At 37.4% G+C, this 18,448-nt stretch overlaps 1 protein-coding gene across 1 annotated transcript in view; it reads left to right on the plus strand.

Annotated features, from left to right (window-relative positions):
• Window positions 1–1,491: 1,491 nt before the first annotated feature.
• LOC149246557 (uncharacterized) overlaps window positions 1,492–18,448 on the plus strand; it is a 28,191-nt gene continuing 11,234 nt past the window's right edge. The window contains exon 1 of the mRNA XM_089455712.1: window positions 1,492–1,792. Coding sequence (XP_089311838.1) covers window positions 1,568–1,792 — 225 coding nt within the window. The 5' untranslated portion in view covers window positions 1,492–1,567. The remainder of the gene's footprint in view (window positions 1,793–18,448) is intronic.

The following is an 18,448-nucleotide window of genomic DNA, read 5'->3' on the forward strand; positions in this document are numbered from 1 at the left end:
TTTCCTTATCTCTACGCTGTTAGAATTATTAGTGTACTCTGTACATATGCCCACAGCTCATGTATCATTGTTGCTTGTGATTATGGCTAATGCCATATTCTTTATTCTTTCATTGTATCACTGGGTATGGTTAAGGCTGAACTAGTAAAACTTGATATGTAGGCTCAATAACCCTCTTGGAGTGTTTTCCCTTGTTTTATAGGCTGATAAGCCTCTCTCGAATGAATTCCCCACCTAAATGTGTATAAATACACAATATAAGCTCTCATTTGTATCATCTAATATTTTGATATTCTTCATCTGAAACAGTGTGTTATAACCCCGAGTGCACTTAATTTTGGTCTTATCTCTTTGATTGGCATCTTTCTCTTAGGCACATTTTTGTATTTCTGTGTTCAGCATCTGTGCCTGGTTTTTATACTCCTCGAGTGCATTATATCCCTCTTTAGCACACTTCTGAGGCTATTTCAAAATTTGGGTGAGATTTGGTTCCATCGATTCTTTTGTTGGCCCTTACAAATCAACATATGCTCCATCAAGTCTATAGTGCCCTCATGACTATACAACCAATCTTTTGACAGCCAATCAGTGAACCTGTTGAGTTCCCTGAATATATGATAGTAAGGCATTTTTAAACCTGCTTTCCAGAAGTTTTACTTATCCATAAGAAGGATACAATTCTAGATATTGCACCCTAGTGGATGCCAACATCCAATCATTATTAACTTTGAACCAATAAAAACATGAAGGTTCACTACAATTCCTTTCTAAGGCAATCCTAAGCAGAGCTGCAAGGGCCCATAATTCTACCTTTTGTTATGTACCCCTTCCCAGATTTTCTTTGAAGGATAAGTACCGAGTATTAGATAAGATCAGAACCCCTACAGCCCCACAAACATCAGGGGTCCTTTCACAAGAACCTCCAATGAATGAAGATGGAAATGACTTATCAATGTCAAGTGAGCCCAAAATTATGTGAGGCTTAAGCTTAGAAGGCAATTTTAAGTCTTCATAGGTGAATTTAATGTTTTAGAGAACCTGTGGGGGAGACGGTTTTCTTCTAGAAAAGAGAAGCATTCCTAGTAAGAGAAACTGTCTGGGAGACCACACAAGGAAAGAGACCTATTTTTCTTTACATCAGAATCCTCAAACCAGCTTTGCAAGGCCTGTACAATGTGAAATGTGTGTGTATATACCTGTGTTGGATGTATTTTGTATGTGCTATGTATGTGTGAACTATGAACATAGTGCAACTTGGACCCCTGTACTGGCAAACCTAACTGTTGCAGATGTCTTAGTTATATGCATATTGATATCTGTCATGTTTGCATACTGATGCCAATGAATCCATGACTCTAGGTTTTGTGATGGCTCAAAATTTTGGGAGTCCTTTATAATCAGCAATGGCTTATAGAATAATTAGGTTTGACTGAATTACATATTCTGAGTTGAAATTTGTACCCATGGTGTCTGCAGGTATGAAGTGTTGGGTTGTTTACTGAGGAATGCGAACCTCATCTCTTTGGTTATCTCCAGTTTGTTTTTCTATTCCATTGGGTTAAGCATAATGGCCTTTGAAAAATTGAGGCTAGTTCTACGAATTTTGACTCAAGCAAAACAAATGGCAGTAGAGAATATTGTTGAATTCTTTGCTTCCAAAGAAAGTGCAACTTCAGCAGAGTCACTAAATGAAGAAGATAGAAGAGAATCTTTCATAAATTTGCAAAAGGACAATATGGTTGGAGCTCTTGGCTATCCTCTTGGCATGGCAGTTGCCTCTGTTTTAGTTGAGGTAAGTATGATAGAAACCTTAACCTACTGCATTTAAATTCTATAGATTGGTTGTATTCACAGTGGAATGGGATGAATTGGCCAGCATAACAAAAGTATGGATGTGGCAATACAATGTAAATCCCAAGTAGATTTAGAACACCCAAACACAAGTCTGCTAAAAATCGTTTCAGCTGGTTGGAACCAAACCCTGGGAACACTTCATTATGCCAGTAGCAATATTATAATGTGATTTCTATAAACAAAATGGTTCCTGTAAATTGCTATGCTACATACATTTTATTACCTGATTTAAAGAAGTTTAGAAAGCATCCTTCCCACTTGCTAATGGAACTCTGAGATTGCCCTTCTGAGAATTTGGGATATAGTTGATTTTTAATTTGTCCCCTTTGATTGGTGATGTTAGTGACAAGTCAAGAAAAATTCTAAGAGCATTATTTTGTTCATATTTCATATAACCTAATTGTCTGATTATTCAGTTTAGCTAAGAAATAGTATTCATATCTCATATTTTGCAAATAGTGTTTAGGCTGTGGTATTGTGTAAGAATGGTAGTATTTAGGATACATAGAGGAAGCAGTTGGGCTGGTCCTTGTTTTGCATAATTTTATGGACCAGTCTGTAATCAGTCAGTCTATGGCCAACCTAATTCACCAACATGCTTTAATTTTATTTATTCCTTCGTTGGTGTCATTTTTAAATTCTGCTGCATGTTTATCTTATGTTTGTACTTTATCATCCTCCTGCTACTATGTATTTGAGCAAGAATATAATACAACAAAACCAACAATCTCACATGAAACAATACACTGAAGTTTTACTCTTTTATACCTCATATTGTAGGAGGTTCCACCTGTGATTTTTATCAAATTGATGGAGATTTTCTTCTTGTTTGTTGGAGCTATTGGTCTGACTTGGGAGGATTCATCTTTAAGGAGCCCCATCTCTTCATGGCATTATATCATTTGATGGAGATCTTTGGTTGGGGGAGTCTCATTTCTTCTTGTTGGATTGTGATTGTGCTTGCTTCCAGGTGGTCTTTTCACATGTGCTTGCCTTGTTCTAGCCACCCAAGGGTTGGATATTAGCAGTATGGGATGAGATGTGGCTTATGTAGTGGATTTTCTTAGTATTTGGTTCTCTCATCATTGTTGCAGATGTTTGGTTGACGGAGCTTTAGGGTTAGAAGTTTATGTTCTTGATTGATCCAAAATGGATTCAGTTTTGCCTCCGGATCAAAGTCTTCAAATGCAGATGAAAGTGGATCAAGTGTCAACGGTCAATCGTCAATAGTCAATGCCTACGTCAGCAGGACACATGGCAACCCAAGAATGAGCCACAGGTTTTGGATGATGTCTCTTAGAAGGTGATGTGGCAATTTGTGATTGGTTCACATGGGCCAATCCAATGCTGACACATAGCAGCCCAGACTTGCCTAATGTTGGCATGAAATCCCAATGTGGGGGATGAGAAAGAAATTTGGAAAAATGCTAAAATTGACGGAAATCGCGGTAAGTGGTGATCCTCTTATCAGAGGAGATTGACGCATATCACATCAGAACATGCAAGTAGGTTAGCATTTCAAACGCACGTGATGTGGTTTTTAAAAAGACTTTAAGTTCCAGTAGGAAAGTGGGAAGTAGTATTTCACATGCCCTAAAGGTGGTAAATGGTTTTTCGAAAATTCACGCGATTAACCTTAGCGGGTGACATGTAGCATGAGAAAACCACTTTTCTCACACGCTCTCGCTCTGATATTGGTCATGCAAGATTTAACGTGAGATTGTGTGACAGTTATTCGATTGGACGGGTTACATCGATAATGGAGATCATCCGGGTTAATTCGTGAGCAGATAATGTGATAGCCATTGGATCATGTGGGATTGATCGATGGTAGAGATTGACCAAGCCAGTGGGCGAGCGGGTGACGCAATAGCCATCGGATCGGACGGGACTTGGTTGTCGGGATCTCTGCCGGAAAAAGGTCGGACAGTCGTGGTCAACCCCATGACCGCCGGACCTTTGATTTTATGTTATCGCATTATCCCACATTCACCGCAGATTGCAACTATATATGGTATATATTACCATATCACCAAAACAGAATGAAAGATTATGGTTTTGGACCATTCCAGGGGGTTTGGAGGTCACAACGGCCAAATATGGTCGAGTTTATACTCGTTTGACTCAAAATCTCGAGCTAAACACAGGGGTGATGTCCATTTTCTTATTTGAGACTCTGTTTTGGAGCTCATACTTGTAACGACAATTTGAAGACAAAATAAAGAGGTCAGCACTGGAAGCGAAAGGACCAGGAGACGTAGCCAGGAATTCTGGTGAACTCCTTTATTAAATTTGGTTGTGTTGATGTGTTTGAATGTGTTTTCTAATTGTTTATGTCTTTATATTATTTGCAATCTTTTCGATCCGTTGCACTAATAAAATAAGCAAATTCACACATAGTCTATAATACCTTTTTCATTAATGGATCAAGTGGTATCAGAGCAGCAAGGTTTTTAAGGTTTGACAAGTTTGTGTGGAGATTTGAATGCTTACTAGGTTAAGGCTTGGATGAGGTGAAGGTGAATTTGTTGAGGCGAATCCAGAGATTGGAAGGGTCTTTTTGCAAAGAAGGATGGCAAATGAAACTCCACTTGGATCAGAGTCCCAATTCTTGGATAGTTTCATGACGATACGTTTTCATGATGATACGTGCAATGGTGGAAGAGATGTATAATGAGTTGAAAAAGGGTAAAGGTGAAGGCACTTCATCACCTAAACCAGACAAAGGAGCAGAGGAACCTTTTCTTCTTTTGCCTCTAGATAAAGAGACAAGGGAAAAGCTTCCACCATCTCCTCCATCATCACCATCATCGTCGTCATCGTCTTCTTCTCATAAAACTAGTTCTTCTAAGAAGAAGAAAAAGAAATCCTCTTTGATCAAATTAGATGTAAAATTTGATTTGCCAATTTATGATGGAGAACTTAACACTGAAAAGCTTGATAATTGGATAAGACAAATTGAGGTATATTGCAGGGTGCAAAAAGTTGTTTCAGAAAGGAAGAAGATCCAGCTTGCTCGCCTTCGACTTGGAGGAACCGCACTTGTATCGTGGGAAGGCAAGACACAAATAGATCTCCAAAAGCATGGTAAAATCATTTCAACTTGGAATGAATTTGTTTCTGCTATTAAAAAGAAATTTTATCCTTTGGCTTATATGCAACAAGCAATGATGAGTTTGCAAACACTATGTCAATTAAAAGGTCAAAGTGTTCAAAGTTATACGCAGGAATTCCGTAAGAGAGCTTTAACATTAGGCATATCATTGAACTCACTAGAGACATTTTTGAAATACATAGGTGGTATTCATAGTTATTTGAGGCATACCATACTTATGTTTAATCCAACTAGCTTAGATGATGTATCCGTTCAAGCAACCCATCTAGAAGCTAGAGGTAAAAATGTAACACAAGATGTTGGGAAATCATCCAAACCTATTGAAAGCAAGAATAAAGGCAAGAAGAAACTGAAATGGAAAGAGAAGAAAACAAACACTATGAAGAAGGATAAACCTTCATGCAATCATTGTAAGAAGGAAGGACACGATGAGGCACACTGTTGGTCATTGCATCCAGAATTGAAGCCTAAGACATTCGGGAGTAAAGAGGGAAAGAATGTTGTTGCTATTCAAAAGGACTTGGGATCAGATTTAGGTGATGAGACAACGGTTACAGCTATAGGTATAAAAGGTAAAGAATCTAAAGAATTTACAAGTACTTCTTCACATTCTGTTGATAATGATAATGATGAGAGGAAAAGAAATGAGCTATTTCATATTAGAGTCATTTCCAAGCATACTAAAATTGATACATTATTTGATAGTGGGTCACAAGTTAATCTGATTTCTAAAGCAATTGTAAAGCAGTTGGGTCTAGAACCAAAACCTCATAAAAAGCCATATCCATTAGGTTGGGTGTGTGATAAAACTAAGCTACAAGTTACGAAACAATGTATACTTCGTTTTTCTATTGGGTCAATGTTTGTAGATGAGGTTGAGTTAGACATAGTCCCATTGGACATATGTGGAATTATATTAGGAATTCCATACTTGTGCGATAGAAATGCTATCTTCTATCGAACTGAAAATAAGTATCAACTCACTAAGGATGGAACTGAATATATTGTAAGGGCCCATAAACTCAAAGATAATTTCTCTCTCATACATTCAGGATAGATGAAAAGAATTGTAAATTCAAGTAAACAATTTTTACTTATGATTGTAAAAGCAAAGGATATTGATAAATCCGATGCATTCCAAGGCTGTAATCCTAAACAGAAAGTTGATCTAGTTAAATTTGTTTCCGATTATGATATTCTGTTTCAAGAGCCTAAAGTGCTTCCACCCAAGCAAGAGATAGAACATGAGATTTATTTGCAGCAAGATGCTCCACTACCTAACATTGGAATGTACAGGTTATCAGCTCTAGAGAATGTAGAGATAAAGAAGCAGGTACATGAGTTACTCGATCAAGGGTTTATTCGACCAAGCACATCATCGTGCGGATCACCTATTGTGTTAGTGCGAAAGAAAGACTAGTTGTGGAGAATGTGCATTGATTTTAGAGCATTAAATAAAATCACAGTAAAGAATCATTATCCTCTTCCTCATATTGATGATTTGTTAGATTAGTTAAAAGACGCAGTTTAGTTCTCTAAATTGGACTTGCGAAGCGGCTACCATCATATCAGAGTTGCAGAATAGGATGTATGGAAGACTACTTCAAAACGAAGCAAGGACTCTATGCATGGATGGTTATGCCTTTTGGCTTAACTAACGCTCCGGCTACATTCATGCGAGTCATGAATGGTGTATTTAGACCATTCATTGATGATTTTTTAATAGTCTATGTAGATGATATTCTTGTTTTCAATAGAACATGGGATGAACATGTAAAGCATGTAAAGCAGATTTTAGATGTTTTGAAAAGAGAAAATGTCTATGTAAAACTGTCAAAATGTGAAATTGGCATAACATATTTGAATTATTTGGGTTATATTGTAGGGGGTGGTGAATTGAAGATAGATCCCTCTCAGGTAGAAGTCATTGTAAATTGGCCTAAGCACAACTGCTACAGAAGTTAGAAGTTTCTTAGGGGCAGTGTAATATTGGAGAAAGTTTATTGCTAACTTTTCTTTGATTGCACCTCCTTTACATGCTTTGACAAGTGTGAAACAGGTGTTTCAGTGGGGAGGCAAACAACAGAAAGCCTTCGACACGTTGAAAGAAAGGATCAGTACAACGCCAGTACTAGCACTGCCAGATCTTTAGCATCCATTTGAGATCAAGATAGACTGAATATGCCACGGGGGCAGTGTTGATGCAGCACAGAAATCCTATATGCTTTCATTCTGAGACATTCACATCAACAATAGTTAACTATCCTACATATGATAAAGAATTGTATCCATTAGTTCAGAGTGTTAAAAAGTGGAAACATTACATAATGGGTAAAGAAAAAATAATACATACAGATCATCAACCACTACAATATTTACACTCACAAACTAAATTGCAACAGTCACGACATTACAGGTGGATGGGTTTTCTACAACAATTTCATCTTGTTATCAGATATAAGAAGGGAATACATAATAAGGTTGCAGACATGTTATCAAGACCAATTATAAATGCGTCCACAATACTTGAGCATAATTCGGTAATTCATGAAAGTTACATTGAACAATATGCTCAAGACACAGATTTTAAGGATGTATATGCAACTTTAAGTCATGGAAAGCAGGTAGAAGAATCGGATTATTTCATAAAGGACAAACTCTTATATCATTTGGGAAAGTTATGCATTCCACGAACTGAAAGCGTTAATATAATTCAAGAAGCACATACTTCTCTCATATCAGGTCATTTTGGTGTAAGTAAAATAGTTGCACAATTACAAATATTCTGCTATTGGCCACAAATGAATGAGACAGTTTCTAGATATATTAAAGGACTATGTGTGCTACAAGCAAGCCAAGTAATAGAAAATTAGGCTTGTATACTCCACTTCCAATTCCTTCTCATCCTTGGGAAAGTGTATCCATGATTTTGTTGGGGGATTGCCAAAGTCTAGAAAGAGTCATGATTATTTGTATGTAGTTGTGGATAGGTTCAGTAAGACGTGTATTTTGACACCATGTAATAAACAAGTCAGAGCTGAACAAACTGCAAAGTTGTTCTTTCAAAATGTATGGGTTCATTTTTGGTTACCCACTTCTATTGTATCTGATCGAGATTCTCAATTTGTCGGGAAATTTTGGTCAAGTCTATGGGAGTTAATGGACATAAAGTTAAAGACAAGCACGACATTTCATCTGCAAAAGATGGTTAGACAGAAGTGGTCAATGGGACAGTGATACAGTTGCTTCAAGGATATTGCAGCAAGCATCCCAAACTTTGGGATGAGCATTTGTGTTATGTGCAACATGCTTACAACCATGCAAAACATTCTTCTACTCAGAGATCTCATTTTGAGGCTTGTTTTGGTTTTATACCAAAGTCTCCCTTGGATTTTGTCATTGGTAAACACATAGCAGTTGATGGACATAGTGATGTGGACAAAGCAACCAAGTTCATTGAACAAATCCAGGAAATTCACCAGGCAGTACAGGAACAGCTGGAAAGAAGCCAAGCAAAGTATAAGGCGTGACATGACAAGCATCAAGTTGAGCATAGTTTTCAAGTTGGTGATCAAGTCTGGTTGTACATAAACAAAGAAAGACTATAAGGGGAAGGTAAAATGTTGAAACCAATTAGATATGTTCCTTTCAAAATACTTGACAAAATTGGTGAAAATGCTTTCCGCCTAGATCTACCAACTTATATGCAGATCTATTCCATCGTAAATGTTGAAAAATTGCGATTGTATGAACCTTCATTGATTGAAGATCCCAAAGAGCAAGGTCAGCTACCTTCCATTGAAGATATTTTGCCCAAGTATCTCAATGAGCTACAGGAGGACACAGTTCTTGACGAGAGGATAAGAACTTCACAACCGGGAAATGTTGAGTATCTTCGAGTTGGACTCAAAGGTACAAATCCAAGTAAAGCACGATGGATAGAGATTGGAAAAGTGATGGAACTTTATCCTCACTTACTCAACAACTAAAACAACTTTTGGTGGACCAAAAGCTTCCAGTGGGGAGGAGTGATCCAAAATTGATTCATTTTTGCCTCCGGATCAAAGTCTTCAAATGCAGATGAAAGTGGATCAAGTGGTCAATGGTCAACAGTCAATGCCTACGCCAGTAGGATAGGTGGCAACCCGGGAATGAGCCACGGGTACTGGATGATTTCAGCAGAGAAAGTGACATGGAAATTTGCGATTGGTTCACACGGGCCAATCCGGTGCTGACACATAGCAGCCTGGACTTGCCCAATGTTGGCATGAAATCCCAATGTGGCAGATGAGAAAGAAATTTGGCAGACTGCTAAAATTGATGGAAATCATAGGGAAGTGGTGATTGTCCAATCAGAGGAGATCGACGCATATCGCATCAGAACGTGCAAGTAGGTTAGAATTTCAAACAGACGTGATGTGGTTATTAAAAATAGTTTCAGTTCCAGCAGGAAAGTGGGAAGTGGTATCTTGCGTGCCCTAAAGGTGGTAAGCAGATTTTCTAAAATTCACATGATTAACCTTAGCGGGTGACACATAGCATGAGAAAACCACTTTTCTCGCGCACTCTCGATCTGATATCAGTCGTGCAAGATTTCACGCAAGATTGCGCGACAGCCATTCGATTAGATGGGTTACATTTATGGTGGAGATTATCCGGGTTAGTTAGTGAGCGAATGACATGATAGCCATTGGATCATGTGGGATTGATCGATGGTGGAGATTGGCCAAGCCAGTGGCAAGCGGGTGACGCGACAGTCGTTGGATTGAATGAGACTTGGTTGACGGGATCTCCACCGGAAAAAGGCAGGACAGTCAGGGTCAACCCCACAACCGTCAGACCTTTGATTTTCTGTTATCGCATTATCCCACATTCACCGCAAATTGCAACTACATATGGTATATATTACCATATCACCAAAACCGAACGAACGATTATGGTTTTGGACCATTCCAGGGGGTCTGGAGGTCACAGTGGCCAGATATGGTCGATTTTATACTCGTTTGACTCGAAATCTCGAGCTAAACATAGGGGTGATGTCCATTTTCTTATTTGAGACTCTGTTTTGGAGCTCATACTTGTAACAACAATTTGAAGACAAAATAAAGAGGTCAGCACTGGAAGCGAAAGGACCAGGAGATGTAGGAAGGAAGTCTGGTGAACTCCTTTATTAAATTTGGTTGTGTTTTTGTGTTTGAATGTGTTTTCTAATTATTTATGTGTTTATGTTATTCGCAATCTTTTTGATCCATTGCACTAAGTAACATAAGCAAATTTACACATAGTCTATAATACCTTTTTCATTAACGGATCATTGATGCTTTAGTTGATGATTGTAAGATGCTATTTGGTGCTATGGAATATCACTGGTGGGTGATTATGTTGTTCATGGTTAGCCTAACCTAACGTTCATGCATCTCTTGATCTCTTTTTGTTATGACTTTGGCTTATGGTGGAGTTTATTAGGGTACTACTTCAGCTTTCATGGTACAAAACCTTTGTGAGGAATACTCCTTATTGGCACACGTGTGGAGTTAAGTATATTATTACTTTAATGGTGCCACCCCTTTCTACACCTTAGACCTTATCTTCATTGGAGCAAGACTATGCGATAGGTCATAGAACACATTGAGGCACTTATAATGTTTTATTTGTCCATCTCCTCTCTATCCCATATATTAACCATCTAACCTTCTAATGAAGTGTTACTTTATACCTTGATGGGAACATAAATGAAAGTGGCCTTATATTATTTGAATGAAGGGTAGATATGTTGACAAAACTAAAGGTTATTGCCCACTTCATTCAGATACCAATGCAACCTAAGGCAGTAGTGCACCTTATCTTGTTATTGTTTATAAAATTATTCTACCAACTTAACTCCATTTTTAGACTAAGGGGCACAATCAAAGATCATGCCCCCTCATGTAATGGCTCTTGGGCTATATTAAAGCTTGAGTCCTCATTCACTGTAATCACCATTGAGTTATTAATAAAATATATATGTTTATGTTTGAGTTTTTATACTCCATTTGGTATTAGAGTGGGTTTATGGCTCTCAGCAAAAATTCTCACTGCACAGTTCACTACTCCACGCCACATCATCCTTCTCCATCGTGCTCGTCTCATTGTTTCTAGTCGCTTGTTCCTAGCCGCCGACTGTTCTGTCCATTCGACACCCTGTTTCCTTCATACTATCACCATTTGTTGTTCATATACGTTGTGCCACTATTTTTCCGTCGTGTCCCTAGTTTTTTGTGTCGCAGTCCAACATCGATACCCGATACTTTGTACCTTGGCTCCGCTATCTTCCGCTCATAAAAGCCAAAACCCATCGCGCTCGTCCCCCGTCACTGTTCTGACAACACCCGAAACCAACTGCCTATTCACCTCATCATGCCACCATCTCTAGCTTTGGCCCGGACGCGCATCCATTGTTCTACTCGAGCCTTCGACTGCCATGACCATCATTTTCCATTTGGTCAGCACGTAGTGTTTTTAAAATTTATTGAGACTAAGGTTATAATTATATAGTTAGTCTAATAGTTTTTAAATAACTATATTATTTATAATTGTTTAGTTAAAAAAAGTTTAAAAATAAATAAATAATAATTAAATAAAAATAAATAAATAATATGTTTATAAATTTATAATAAAATATATATATATATATATATATATAGTGAGAGAGAGAGAGAGAGAGAGAGAAAGGTTAAAGTTGGATAAATATACACCACCATATACCCTTTCAATGTCGTCGTCAATGTCAATGGCTAATTTTAATAAAAAATTGATAAATCTGGAGACTAAAGTAACTGGACATGCCAAAAAAATCGAGGAGCTCTAGGATACAACCAAGAGAATAGAAAGTCAGCTCGCGCAGAACCATAACAAATTTAAAAAGGATCATGCAATCCTTTCAAATAAGGTGGATCTAAATCATAATCAAGCAATGGTGATGTTGACCTGTATTTGTGACAAGTTGAAGATTACACCCGATCAAATACCCAGAATAATGAAGGTACTCAACATCTCAATTTGTCGGATACATCAAACTCGTCAGACTCACATGAGAAACCCGAGTCTCCAAAAGCATCGTCCATACCCCATCAACAAAATAGTAACATGAATTTTCAAAATATGCAACTCTGGAATCAATACTCAAATATGCAGTTCGCGAATCAATACCCCTTCTTCACTCCACCAGTTACTACATATCAACGAAGAGCCTTGAGCTCTCCAAATTTGATGGTAACGAGAAGTGTAGTGTTGCATGGCTCAATAAAGTAGAATAATATTTCGAGGTTTACGGTATTGACAATGATGATGAAAATATCAGGCATGTGTCCATGCAAATGGGAGGCGAAACATATAATTGGTATATGTGGTGGAAAAAGACGACACTTGCTATCAGTGGGAAGAAATTCAAAAATGCATTCTTTAAGAGGTTCCAAGGTGTCAAGGAAGAAATGTTTTTCTCAGCACTCAACAGACTGCAACAAAAAGGAGATGTGGACGAATACACTCGAGAATGGGAAACTTTAGCTACACGAGTACCTCGATTATCATAAACTTGTCTCATTTAGTCATACATCATGGGACTTAAATCCCATCTCCAGGCCAAGCTTGAGCTTCATGACATCACTTCTATAGAAGTAGCAAGACAGAAGGCAAAAGAAGCTGAAAAGAAGCAGGAAAAGATGCAGTGACCAAAAGTTGAAAGAGTATATTTGAGACGAAGATTTCCCAAAATTTCGAACACGGATAATACAAAATATGTTCCACCACATCTTCGTGAAGGAGAAAAATCTAACTTGGAAATGCAAAAAATGAAAGAAGGCAAGTGCAAACGTTGTGGTGAAAAATGGGACCCTAAACATAGATGTGCTAAGGGAAAAGAAACCAAGAACCTATATAAGTGTGAAGCAACTAATGATTCAGACAATAATCACCATTGAGTTATTAATAAAATATATATGTTTCTTTCTGAGTTTTTATACTCCACTTGCCCACAAGTATAATGTCAAAGGCCATGATATGGGGTCAACACATTTTAGTTGTGGCCAAATTGTTCAAATGAAGCAACCTTGTATTGGGGTCATCCGTCCTCATTCACACTCAAAACATTATAGCATGGAAATTGTGTGGAGACACCTTGTAATATTTCTCTGTGTCTCCATTTCGTGGGTTCTAATTTACCATCAGAAGGGGATGTCCTATCGCATGGGTCAAATTCTATAGAGTTTCCTTTGGTTTGACACATATATGAAGTCTGTGGTATGGAGTCATTTGAGCCAAGTGTAATGTGAATCCATTGCTTTTATATGTAACCACCTTTTGAAGACAAGGTTGCATGTGATTAGTAAGCATGGGGAAGTCTACTCACATAAATTGTGAAAGCTAATACATGCCTTGCATTGATTGTTTATGTGGCTCAAGGTGAGACTGGCCAATTTTAATGATAGAGGCATCCCATGATTTACGGAGGATATATGGAAGTTTAAAATTATTCAAGCCACCTTCAATGTCTTGGTCATAGAGACTGTTACCGCAAAATCCAAAGAAAAGCCTCACTAAACAACATAGATTAAGAGCCACAGTGGGAGAGTTACCACTGTCACATCCACAATTACTCCCCTCATTTCTATGGTTGGACACAATCCACTGCAAGGAGGCTTCCCTACTAGATCTTAGGGATCAAATAACACAAATAGACTTAGGCTAAATGCCTTCTAAGGGTTCTACACCATGATTTCCCCCAAGGATAAGTACAATGATTAGGGTTTTGGATGATTTATGGTATAATTCCAAGTAGACAAGTTCAAGAGTTCATATGGTTCAATCTAGAAGGCTTAAGTTAACCAATGGAGGCTCAAATGGGTTCCCAAATACATGCAATCAAGAAATTACAATTGGCTATTGTAAATTAGGGTTTTAACCAACAAATTTGCATCATGCAAATAAAATTATAACAACAACAAAATTTAGTCTTAGAATCTATGATAAACAAGTGAAAAATTAGTGCTAAATAAAGAATAAATAGAGGAAATAATTACAACGATTTTCAATTAATGAAAACACATATAACAACACAATAAGTCCTTGATGTTAGCCCTAAATTGTGTCTGAAAACTGCATAAAAATGGTATTTTTACTTTTCCAAATAAATGCATACAAGTCTAACTCTGATGAAAATAATGTTGAAATGGATGATTTTGATATAATATAGTCATAATTTATTCTAGAAAATATAATATAAAAATATTTAGGGTTTTTGAATTATTAGCACAGGGGATAAGACTGGAGCCTTTCTCAATCTAGGACTAGTGGAGTCCATGAGTAAAAATCTGTGTTATTCAACTTTTTAACCCTAGTGTCCTCTTCTCTTCATTGGAGATTGAAATGGAAGGAGCTAAACCTTGGTCACCTCAATAGAAACTTGATGAAAATCATTTGCAAGGAGATTTTAGAGCAATAAAACATTAACAGAACCCTGGTGAAATTTTCATTAAATCCTAATTCATCAACAAGAACAAGATGGAAGAAGATACATACATTAACATAGCACATATCATCAAATAATTTACCAATAATCATCCAAGAGAGAACCATTTGCAAAACATCCTTCATAAGAAGTTTGTTGCACTAGTGCCCCATAGTGCATAAGAGAGAAAATGTCAATTAGCTAGTGCCATTTATCTCCAAGTGTGACAATTATCCAAGGAAAATCAACTTCCCTCTATTTATGTTGGGCTAACTGAGTTGATTTCCCCTAATTTAGCCTAAAAGCCCTAAAATAATAATAAATCACGATTACAAGTTGGAGAGGTCATAAACTGATCCCCGAAAGATAGCTAAATAATGATGTAACATAAAAAAATGCCTCAATTAACCCACACTTGCAAGTCAAATTTCCTTCAAGGGTGACGTCATTCTCCAAAAGGAGCGTGTCTCTTTGAAAAGTGTAATAAATGGCTCTAATGGGTGCATCTCATCCCAAAGGTCATGTTTCCTCATGAAATGGATGCATAATAGCAAGGCCCCCTCAACCTAATGTGATCCATAAAAGTGCCCATGTCAGCCTTCCAAGTATCAAGAAGGGGATTTCATAATGTTAGGGCATGATGTCATCATCGAGGGGATGGTAAACTATTCTCCATGAGAGATCATAAATTTCATCCATCCTACAAATCAACCTCATTACCAAGATGTCAATTCATTCAGGATCTAGGGAAGTAATTAATCCACAGGCCCAAGGTTTTTCATTTGTAGCTCCTTTTGACTTGATAGGGTTTTAATCCCAAACCCTAATGCTTATTCTTCATCGTTCATTCTCACATTCTTCATCATTTTTAACAATGGGAATCCCAGGGCTTTACAAACCCTAATACTTTCTTGTTCAAACCCTTAGAGATCTGCAAGTCTTTAGCCAAAACAAGAAACCAAAAACAATCCTTTCAATTTGGAAACTTATAGTGGAGCTATAGGTTGGCTATTTAGCAATGAGTATCGTCCTTCTTCTACTCGAATATTTATATGAGGCACTATATTTGAGGTTCTTGACTTCAAGTAGTATTCTTATACTCAACTTTCTTTCTTCCACACAATTCGTGTAATCAAATTCCTCAGAGATGTAAGGCAACTTGGAGCCTATACTTGTCACAAATCATGCATGCTACAATGATTGCCCATGATAGACTTGGTTCTTTTTGTTAATGCAACAGGCAAAATTTTGGCCATAGGAGCACATCCTCAATGATGACTATAATTCCTTTTGGAATACACCGATCACATATTATTGAAATTACTACCATATTGACATATACCATCACTGTGGGATATACATAGTCCCATATACTATCCAAGTTTCATTATCATATAAAATTATTTTCAAGTCAATCAATGTTGCATCATACCATTGACATATCAAACATATGTTCGAGAACTTATACAAGAGTATATATCATCAAAATCACACCCAAATTGTACATATTCTGATCACTGTTACTCATGCAAACATTGCGTACCTACTATACATTACATACCTCTCAATTTATATTAAATGTGTCTCTCGTAGCATGTCCTAGATGTACTGTAACAATTTGCATGGATTGTAACAACTCAGATCTTGACCGGGTAAAACTCAGGTCACAATCATATTACTATCTGCCATGTCATACATACAGTCTGCTATGTCATACATACAATCTGCCATATCATACACACTGTTTACCATGTCATACATACCAAGGGTGTCTGCCATGTCATATAGACACTGTTTGCCATAATGTCTGCGATTTCATACATACCAAGGGTGTCTTCCATGTCATATACATTCTCTGCCAAGTCTTCTCTACGAATCATTGTTAATGACATACATATTATAAGGGTGTACTGAGACTCACATCATTATTTAGCAATTGTTATAGCAACTTTGAATCATGTACCTTGCTACAACATACTCACATACATACTCCAGTGTACTTCACATCATATACTATCATACTTTAGGAGATGGCTTTGATTATCACATACATACTATGTTGTACATGCTATACGCAATATATACCAGTGTTGAGAACATCTCGATAACATCCCGATTTTATCTTGAAATCACGATTTTTTGGCCTAGCTGATGTTTGCCGATTTTTGCAGATATTTTTATTGATCTTAATTTTGCCTATGTTTGCCGATTTTTACCGATATTTGCCCGATTTTTTGGTTTTCCGGACCCTTGCCGATTTTATCCCAATGCCGATGTTCGCAACATTGATATATACTCTTTGCAATTTGAGCACTCCATATAACATACCTTTGTCACTAGATCATGTAAACTATGTAATGCATGGATCAAGCAATTGTAGCATTTTTCACCTCAAAACAACTCGAATATTACAACAACATACTCACTATAACATCTGGCGACTTTGAAGTATACTTTTTAACAACCCTAGTATCCGACTCAGATCATTTTTAAGGATTAGGCACGGATTACAGATATCAGTCTCAGATCTTCTCGGACCACAAGCAAGCAAGGTTCTCCAAATAATTCGAATAAGGGGCACAGACCTTAGAGCCTCTGAACTTTGTTCTTTGGATCTAATCAGTAGTATAGGATTTGAACTTAGATCAGGTTTTAGAAGAGATGGAGAATGAAGGCCATCTTCATTTGTTTACCCATCAATTTCCTTGGAGACCTTGCCATAGAGCTCACAGGTAGTTCATGAATTTCTATAGGAGGCTCGCATAGAGAATAGGCCAGTATCATGTCACAGGGAATTCACTTTCTTCAAAGAGACAATGCCTCAGGTCTGCAAGCGTATCGATGCCATTTAGGAAAAGTTGTCCTTCTCTCGACAGCCACTACAAAAGGAGTTTGGCCCTTCTCATGTAGTCATATAAATGCTTCAAATTATTTTCCATGTAAGAGCCTCGGATCTCTACTATGGCTTGGACTAGAACCTCAGACCTTCGTAATGCTATAGAATAGAAATTCGGAGGTCTGAAACTAAAGGGTAATAGTACGCCTGTACAAAGAATTTCGACTGTCCCTCCATAGAAGTACCCTTCTCAAACTCAAATTGATCTTGGCTTATAACTAGGCTATACTACTCTTGAATCCAACTTCGCTCTGATACCATGTTGAAATTCTATTGTTGCAATGACTATAATAGTTTTTCACAATTGATAACTACTTCTATTGATGCAAACAGTTCCTTCTTTATACTTTAATCAACAAGTAGCTATACATGAAAAATTTGAACCATTAATTCTTCAACAAGAACAGTAAATAAAGATCATAGTAGACAATGAACAGTAGACAATAAAGAAGAGACAAGAGACACCAAGATTGGGCTCATTGCCAGGACAAAACCCACAAGGGGAAAACCTGAAATTATTTCCCTATGAGAGAGAGGTTTTTTCCATCAAAGTTATATCAAAATTGTTCCAACAAATCCAAAAATACTCTTCAATGAAAACCAATCAAATTCTGCCAATAGTAAGAGAGATAATCAACTTTTGTCCAATGAATAAGGTTTGCACAAAGATGCCAAAATTATGGTTTGAGATCCTTGTCACAAGAGGCCAAAAATAGTCCTGAAATGTCCACAGAAGCTCAGCCCAAATTTACTGTCAAAAACCCTCGGTCAACGTCTGGCAAAAGAACGAAATCACAGTCCCAAGAATCAACAAACTTTTCAGAGGTTTTTAGCTTTCAAAGAGATTAGGTTTGCGGTGGAATGAATGTGAATAAACCCAAGCCAAACTTCAATGTAGATACCAAAATAAAGTCATCACAGCTGTAATAGTCCTCTTTCCATCCTTTGCATGTGTGGTATTAGTTGTCTAATTACAGATCGAATGCTTGATGAGTTGGTTGGCCGAAATGAGTGCCAAAGAGCTCATATATATAGGCGTCATGTGTGGGATAATTATCCCTAATGGGGCCAACATGAAGAACCCTTTGGAGCTGACTTG

This window comes from Pinus tabuliformis, chromosome 7 (genome assembly GCF_031772625.1).
Source record: "Pinus tabuliformis cultivar Carrire ecotype Pingquan chromosome 7, CPIR1, whole genome shotgun sequence".
NCBI classification, from domain to species: Eukaryota; Viridiplantae; Streptophyta; class Pinopsida; order Pinales; family Pinaceae; genus Pinus; species Pinus tabuliformis.